The 8,928-nt window shown below is 42.9% G+C and overlaps 1 protein-coding gene across 1 annotated transcript in view; it reads right to left on the bottom strand.

The window, feature by feature from the left end:
• Nucleotides 1-8,928, bottom strand: part of NUP85 (nucleoporin 85) — a 30,505-nt gene that overhangs the window by 11,060 nt on the left and 10,517 nt on the right. The window contains exons 5-11 of the mRNA XM_081272724.1: nucleotides 7,248-7,291; nucleotides 5,352-5,421; nucleotides 3,436-3,557; nucleotides 2,239-2,373; nucleotides 2,013-2,135; nucleotides 1,681-1,812; nucleotides 1,366-1,472 (exon numbers count right to left, since the gene is read on the bottom strand). Coding sequence (XP_081128850.1) covers nucleotides 1,366-1,472; nucleotides 1,681-1,812; nucleotides 2,013-2,135; nucleotides 2,239-2,373; nucleotides 3,436-3,557; nucleotides 5,352-5,421; nucleotides 7,248-7,291 — 733 coding nt within the window. The remainder of the gene's footprint in view (nucleotides 1-1,365; nucleotides 1,473-1,680; nucleotides 1,813-2,012; nucleotides 2,136-2,238; nucleotides 2,374-3,435; nucleotides 3,558-5,351; nucleotides 5,422-7,247; nucleotides 7,292-8,928) is intronic.

The raw sequence follows: 8,928 nt of genomic DNA, 5'->3' as shown, positions 1-8,928 counted from the left end.
AAGACTTTGTCTCAAAATTTAAAAAAAAAGGGCTGGGGATGTGGCTCAAGCTGTAGCGCGCTCGCCTGGCATGTGCGCAGCACTGGGTTCGATCCTCAGCACCACATACAAATAAAGATGTTGTGTCCGCCAAAAACTAAAAAATAAATATTTTTTAAAAAAAATTTAAAAAAAAAAAAAAAAAAAAAAGGATGTGGCTCAGAGAACACACACCTAGGGTCAACCCTCAGTATTAAAAAAAAAAAAAAAGTGGGGGCATTCAATAGGTGATTAGGCCATGAATTTACAAAGGGGTTTGCTGGAGGAAGTTTATTCCCTTCCACTTTTCACCATGTGAAGGACACAATGCTCCTCCTCCCTGCACAGCATTCAAGGTGCCATTATGCAAACAAGAGCATCCCTCATAAGACACCAAATCTGACAGTGCCTTTATTTTAGTCTCCAAAACTGTGAGAAAATAATTTATATTCTACATAAATTACCCAGTCTCAGGTATTCTGTTTTAGAGCACAAACTAAGGCAGCTGTCCTATAAGAGAAAGGATAAAAAAACCCAGAATGTTCTAGAGATGAATGGTGGTGACAAAATACAACACTATTAATACACATAATGCCACTGAATTACACATCTAAAAATGGTTAAAGTGGCTGGCTGTGGTGGCACATGCCTGAAATTCTAGCTACTTGGAAGGCTGGGGCAAGAGATCTCAAGTTTGAGACCAGTCTAGGCAATCTATTAAGACCCTGTTATGGCACACATTTGTAATCCTACCTACAGAAGAAGATGAGGCAGTGGGAGCCCAAGTTTGAGGCCAGCCTCACAACTTAGCTAGACCCTATCTCAAAATAAATTTAAAGAAAAAGCTGGATGTGGTGGTACATGCCTGTAATCCCAACAACTCAGGAGGCAGAGGGGGCAGATCACAAATTCAAGGTCAGCCTTAGCAACTTAGCATGGCAATAAGGAACTCAATGAGACCCTGTTTCAAAATAAAAGGGGCCGGGGCTGGGGATGTGGCTCAAGCGGTAGCGCGCTCGCCTTGCATGCATGCGGCCCGGGTTCGATCCTCAGCACCACATACCAACAAAGATGTTGTGTCCGCCGAGAACTAAAAAATAAATATTAAAAATCCTCTCTCTCTCTCTCTCTTTTCACTCTCTCTTAAAAAAAAATAAAAAATAAAAATAAAAGGGGCCGGGAATGCGAGACTCAGTGGTTAGGCTCTCCTGAATTCAATCCTTAATATAAAAAAAAAAAAAAGAAAGAAAAGTGCTGAGTACATACTTCAGTGGTAGAGCACTTCTGAGTTCAAGTCCCAGTACACCCCCCAAAAAAAGATAAAGTGATGGGATTGGAGGGTCCTACCTGCATTCCTTGATCACTTGGTGGATGTCAAACTCAAAGGCCGCCATCAAGATGTTGTCAAGGGGCTCTGGGCTGCTCTCACCTCCCAGAAACATGTCCAGGCTGGACTGTGGAAAGGTGATGACCCACTCAATCCCCAGCATGGAAGCAGAGATTTAGGGGAGCAGTCAAGACTGCTATACAGGGACCCCTGGAGAGGGATGATGGGTTCCTTCAAAAAGGGCTAAAAGAGCCTTCCTATTCCTGGAAAAGCTCAACTCAAAGAAATGCACAAATAGACCCCAGGATTACTGCCCCCATGAAGAGCTCACTCACCTGGGCATAGAAGTGCAGATCAATGGGTTTTACTGTGGGATGAGAGTACAGAAGCCGAGTGACTAGGAAATGGTACCAATTACTCAGAAGTTCCTTCTGCTCTAACAAGGTGGCCTCATCTCCCAGCATGATCTGAGGAGAGAAATTCCCTGAGCTCCACTTCCTCTAAGGGCAGCTTCTCTGCGGTTTTGCTAATCTCAGTTGGGGCCCAAGCTTTCAACTAGAAGCCAAAAGTTCCTTCTTTCCCAGCATAGTGAGGGACAGTCCTGTCCAGGGGATGCCACAGCCCTAGGGAAGGCCATCAGGACCCAACCAAACTGCTTCCCCCAGACCTTGCAGAGAGACTCTAGGCGGGGGCTGGAGGCAAACGTGCCATCCTGCAGGTGCCGCTCACACTCCTCTCGCCAGTGCTGCCACTTCAGCTCCAGCTCAGTCAGCGTCTGAGTGTTGCCAGGCTAAGGGGAAAGACTGTATGAGATGCCAACCCACCAAACCCTTTATATTTCAAGAAATCATTCCCAATCCCATGACCCAGCAAGCAAGGCTAGTTCCACATACACTGAGAATAGGCATTGTCCTCATCAGGTCCCCCAGGATTCGACACATGCCTGCAGAGGTGGGGCTGGCATCTGCCTCCTTGGACAGCATCTGTCGGGCCTCATCTAGCCGACCCTGAAGCACCAAGACAGTCACCTGCAAGGAGATGGCACAGGTCTGGTCCTGAGAGGTTTTACAACTCCTTGGGCAGTTCTCTGCTCCATGGATGACTTTTTCCTTTTTTCTAACCCTGAGCCATATCCCCAGCCCTTTATTTAAAATTCTGAGAAAGGATCTCCTTAAATTGATGAGGCTGGCCTCGAACATGGGATACTCCTTTCTCAGACTCCTGAGTTGTTGGGATTACAGGTGTGTGCCACTGCATTCAGTTCCATGGATGGCCCCCTTCAGAATCCATTTATCACACGAGTCTCATAGTTTTACCCTGACCATTTTTATCAAATTGCCAGTTATTGCCTATTGGTAGTGCACACCTATAATCCCAGCTACACTGGAGTCTGAGGCAGGAGGATCTCAATTTCAAAGCCAGCCTAGGCAATATAGTCAAACCTTGTGCCAAAAATAAAAAATAAAAGGGCTGAAGAGATAGCTCAGTGGTACAGCACTTACCTAGCATGTGCAAGACCACAGGTTCAGTCCCCAATATCACCAAAAAAAGAAAGAAATTGCAATTCAAGTACATTTATGTAATACACATACTCAGAATAAATATAGCAGGTCCTCTACTTGTGAATTAACATTCTCATTAAAATTTACTTACAACCCCCAAATCAATATTCAGGCACTTTCACCACCATTCAAATGACAAATGCAGTTGAGCCCAGTGGCACACTCCTGTAATCCCAGTGACCCAGGAGGCTAAGGCAGGAGCATCATAAATTCAAATCCAGCCTCAGCAACTTGGCAAGACTCTGTCTCAAAATAAAAATAAAAAGGGCTGGGGATGTCAACTGCTTTTGTATGATCTTCCTGTCTTCTCTTCCTTAGATCCAAAAAGAACTCAAATCCCTTTTCCACTAGAATATCTATGAAGCTTTTTTTAAGCTCTGCCCTAAAGCAGGGAAGGAAAAAATATCTCCATGATCAGTCTTGAGGAGCCAGGCAGGAGCCTGAGGACAACCTCAGAGTCACTCAAAAAGCATCCAGGCAGCAGAATGCAAGGCGGGAGGAAGGGGAGGCCTGCACGAGGTCCCTTACCAAGTTCCAAAAGCTCTCGTGTTTGCTTGGATTCTCACTGCCCAGAACGTCTGCTGACAAACTGTCCACTTCGCACACATGGAGTCGGACCCAGTCGAGGAGATGGAGGAGGAGAGGGCCAGCTGGGAGGAAAGAGTCTCATCATGCACGAAAACTTCACTTCACCTGCAGCAAGTTCTACTTTAACCCAGGTAGGGAGAATGTGAAAACGGACAAGATGGCATTCCAAGAGGGGCTCATCCCTCCTAAACAGGCACACATGGTGCTGCATCAAGTGCTATGCTAGGAAAAATCAAGTGGAACTTTTACAAAATCCTCCCTGTGCCAGTCAGCTTCATCCTTCACTGAATCCTGGAAAGGGTTGAAGCTGGGATGCACACCTCATCACCCCTAGCAAGATTCTTCACAAAAATCTAATGGCTACGTGGTTAATGGCTATTTAGGGACCAGTACTGACTAGATGTTACATGCAGTGAAGTGAAACTGCAATCTCCTCAAAATCTACTAGAGAAAGTAGGTATCTGATCATCTAATTTAACTTTCAGGTTGCTCAGTGCTTCAGTAGTAGAATGAATGAACTGCTATACTGCACAGAGCTCAATACTCATGTATGGATACTAGCAAACAAAACCATTTCAAGAAATTAAAAACAGCCAAGTGCAGTGGCACACACCTGTAATTCCAGTGGCCTTGGAGGCTGAGGCAGGAGGATCGTGAATTCAAAGCCAGCCTCAGGGCTGGGGATATAGCTCAGTGGGTAGAGTGCTTGTCTCAATCCCTACCACCACCACCAAAAAAAAAAAGGCAGCCTCAGCATAAAGCAAGGTGTTAAGCAACTCAGTGAGATTCTGTCTCTAAATAAAATATAAAATAGGGCTGGGGATGTAGCTCAGTGGTCAAGTGCCCCTGAGTTCAATCCCCAGTATCCCCCCCCCCAAAAAAAAAAAAAAAAAAAAAAACAGGAAAAAAGCCTACCACACTTCCACAGAGTACATATTCAAGCCAGGACACTATATGACATAATTCAAGATCAACAAAATAGGGCTGTATAGATACAGCTCAGTGATAGAGTGCTTGTCTATCATGTGTGAGGCTCTGGGTTCAACTTCCAGCATATATAAAAAAGAAAAGGAGGGAAAAAAAAAAAAAAAAAAAAAACAAACAGAATAATCCCACCTAGACATGGATCAGATATAGGGTTGCCCAGACCCAATCATTAGCTATCAAATTCTCAAAGCAACTTTTGACTCTCACCACCTAACTCCTCTTCACATCTTTTTTTTTTAAAATATTTATTCTTAAGTTTTAGATGTACACAGTATCCTTATTTTACATTTATGTGGTGCCAAGGCTCGAACCCAGTGCCTCGTGCATGTTAGGCAAGCACTCTACCAGGGAGCCACACCCCAGCCTCCTCTTCACATCTTTAAAACTTTAAGCTTCACCTATCCATAACATAAATACTAATCACTACTCTCATGCACAACTTGAATATTTGTTTACTAAGTACTTGGGTGTTGGGGAACACCAGGGATTGAACTCAGGGGTGCTCTACCACTGAACTACATCTCCATCTCCCGTCCTTTTCATTTTATTTTGAATCCAGGACTCACTAAGGTACCAGGATGACCTCGAAATTGTAATCCTCCTGCCTCAGCCTCTGAAATGGCTAGAATCACAGGTGTTCACCACTGTACCCTGCCTGTTTGAGGGAAGGTACTTCATGACTATTTTCTGCACATCTAACAAAATGACACATTTCTTGGGGTGTCTTATAATGACTTCTGATGGCTATTATGAAGAACACTGGAAAAAAACATTCCTAGCAGCAAAACATACTGATTCATAGGACAGATGAGGGATGATCAGTGGAGGGCAGGGAGCTCTCTAATATGATAGGATTATTCCAGGCTCACCTGGGGCCACTTCAATAAAAAGAATCTCACACAGGTTCCATATGAGCTCCATTGCTGACAAAATGGAGACCTTAGGAAGAAACAGAAACAGGTTTTAATATTCCTCAGGTTTGTTCTCAGAACAAAGAAAGAAGGGCTTGAATCCCATGATGGTCACTCACTAACCTAACAACTACTGACATGTCTATGGCAGTATTTCTACAGGACATTCCTTATGAAAATTTTCAGTGATGATATTATTATTTTTTTAATTGAACTCAGGAGCACTCAACCACTGAGCCACATCCTCAGCCCTATTTTGTATTTTATTTAGAGACAGGGTCTCACTGAGCTGTTAGTCCCTCGCCATTGCTGAGACTGGCTTTGAACTCGTGATCCTCCTGTCTCAGCCTCCCCAGCCACTGGGATTAGAGGCGTACATCACTGAGCCATGTGGTGGTGATATTATTTTAATGGTTGTGATTTTATTTTAATGTTCATTAGACAAATAAAAACAGAACATCATACTGATACTATTGAATTGTGACTTAGGAATGGTAGTATTTAAATAAAAAGGGAGAGACAATATTTTAAAAAGACTAAATAATAAAAGCATACAATTAGGCAAAAACTGTGAAGTTGGTATTTCAGTGACTCAATTTTAAGAAGTAGTGTACTAAAGGCAAATCTTAGGCTAGGGTGCAGCTCAGAGGTAAAACATGTGCTGAGCATATACAAGGCCGAGTTGAATCCCAAAATCACAAAAAAAAAAAGAAGAAAAAAAAAAAGTGGACATCAGGGGTGGTGGTACACGCCTGTAATTCCAGTTACTTGGGAAGCTGAAGCAGGAGGATCACAAGATGTAGGCCAAAATGGGCAACTCAGTGAAACCCTGTCTCAAGACAAAATATAAAAAACAGTAGGCGATATAGTTCAGTTGTAAAGCACCCCTGGGCTTATTTCCTAATACCAAAACAATAAAGCCCCATACAATACCTAAAAATAAATCAGACTTGGACCCTGCCCTTAAGAATACACAGGCTCGGGCTGGGGATGTGGCTCAAGCGGTAGCGCGCTCGCCTGGCATGCGTGCGGCCCGGGTTCGATTCTCAGCACCACATACCAACAAAGATGTTGTGTCTGCTGAAAACTGAAAAATAAATATAAAAAAAAAAAAAATTCTCTCTCTCACTCTCTCTTTAAAAAAAAAAAAAAAGAATACACAGGCTCAGGTTGGGGTTGTGGCTCAGCAGCAGAGCACTCACCTAGCATGTGCGAGGCCCTGGGTTCAATCCTCAGCACAACATAAAAATAAATAAATAAAGTGAAGGTATTGTGTCCAACTACAACTAAAATATATATATGAAATTAAAAAGAAAAGAATACTCAGGCTCCTCTTCTCTACCACTCTTCCATCCAGACACCATCATTCCTTGTTCATAAGAGGAAAATAAACACTTTGTAGACGAGAGATAGGACACTTTTCCCTACTGACTACTGAGTTTAAAAAATACCAAGAGTCTACCAAAGAAAGAAGATTTCTGCAAGTCATCTTCCAGCTCTAACTAAAGCACAACCATTTGCCACTCAGCAAAAATTCTGAGTTCATGATTTGTTTTTATAATAAGCACTGGTTCTGAACGTACAACTATCCGTCTCAAGTGACAACTCATATACACTGTGTGTTTAGGATTTATAGTTCTCTGAAAACTCATATGGTATTTATCAAGGTGATCCTTGTGTTCCAATGTGCTAGACCTTGAAGGATGACTAGCAGGATCTCTGTCGCCCCAAATGGCTGCCCGTAGACCTGGAAAGAAAGGGTTCCACCCTAACAGTGGCTGTAGAGCTATCCTAAGTGGGTCCTGAGGACACAAATAGATAGTAGTGCCAATACGATAGGCAGGTCCCCCTTACCTGGCTGCTGAACTGGCGACCACTGGCTGGATCCTTTGCAGCAACTAACAAAACACAAAACATTTTAAGCAAGCCATGGAAATGAAATGTTATGCTATGGAAATGTTATTCCCATTGTTCTAACTTCATATGTCAGTTCTATAGTGTATTTGTTTCTTTTGTTTCTCTTAATGACCAGCATTTTCTAGATATTTCTTTTTTTTTTTTTAAGAGAGAGTGAGAGAGGAGGGAGGGAGAGAGAGAGAGAGAGAGAGAGAGAGAGAGAGAGAGAGAGAGAGAATTTTTAATATTTATTTTTCAGTTCTCGGCAGACACAATATCTTTGTTGGTATGTGGTGCTGAGGATCAAACCCGGGCCGCACGCATGCCAGGCGAGCGCGCTTGAGCCACATCCCCAGCCCCTAGATATTTCTTGATACTAAAAACTGAACCCAGGGATACTTTACCACCCTACCCCTTGTTTATTTTTTATTTTGAGAGAGGGTCTCACTATTTCCTGAGGGCCTCACTAAAGTGCTGAGATTACCCAGAATTATAGGCATGTGCCACTGTGTTCAGCCCTACATGTTTTTTGATGTCTCATATCCCTTTGTTGTACTTCAATGCCTCTCAAACAAAACTACTCAGGTTATAAAGAGCACTTTCAACTATAATGCAGCCACCTTAAAGGCTTCTGATTCCAGTTGTGGTGGCACACACTATAGACAGAGTACTTGCCTAGCATGTACCAGGCCCTGGGTGCCATCCCTAGAACTACAAAAAAAAAAGAAAAAAAAAAAAAAAAGCCTCTGTGTTATGATTTGGATGTGAGGTGTCCCCCAGAAACTAACATGTGAAACAATGCAAGAAATTTCAAGAAAAAAATAGCTGGGGGGCTGGGGATGTGGCTCAAGTGGTAGCGCACTCGCCTAGCATGTATGAGGCACTGGGTTCGATTCTCAGCACCACATAAAAACAAAATAAAGATATTGTGTTCACCTAAAAAACTAGAAAATAAATATTAATAATAATAGTAATAATAATAATTGGGTTACAAGAGTCTTAACCCAATCAGTGAATTAATCACCCAATGGGATTGAGTGGTTAGGAAGGCAGGTAGGGTGTGGCTGGAGGAAATGGGGCATTGGGGATGTGTTTTGGGGGTATATATTTGTATCTGGCAGGTGGAGATCTCTCTTTGCTTTCTGATGAGCATGAGAGTTGCTTCCCTCCACCATACTATTCCACCATGTTGTTCTGCCTCAGCCGGCTGTCAATGAACTGAGACTTCTGAAACCATGAGCCCTCAAGTAAACTTTTCCTCCTTTACAACTGCCCTGGTTGGGTCTTTCAATTACAGCAGCGAAAAAGCTGACTAAAACACCCTGAAAAAGACTTTGTGTTATATAAAACTGAAGACTCATCCAATTGGGTGTGGTGTCACATGCCTAAAATCCCAGCATCTTGGGAGTCTGAGGCAGGAGGATTGCATGTTTGAGGTTAGCATCAGAAATTTAGCAAGACTCTGTCTCAAAATAAAAAATAAAATGCAGGGCTAGGGATGTGGCTCAAGCGGTAGCGCGCTCGCCTGGCGTGCATGCGGCCCGGGTTCGATCCTCAGCACCACATACCAACAAAGATGTTGTGTCCGCCAAAAACCAAAATAAATAAATAAATATTTAAAAAAAAAATAAAAAAAATA

Source organism: Spermophilus citellus (assembly GCF_964194105.1).
Source record: "Spermophilus citellus genome assembly, chromosome: 17".
NCBI lineage: Eukaryota > Metazoa > Chordata > Mammalia > Rodentia > Sciuridae > Spermophilus > Spermophilus citellus.
Note: the sequence above shows the minus strand (reverse complement) of the source record. Positions and strands in the feature narration are given on the sequence as shown.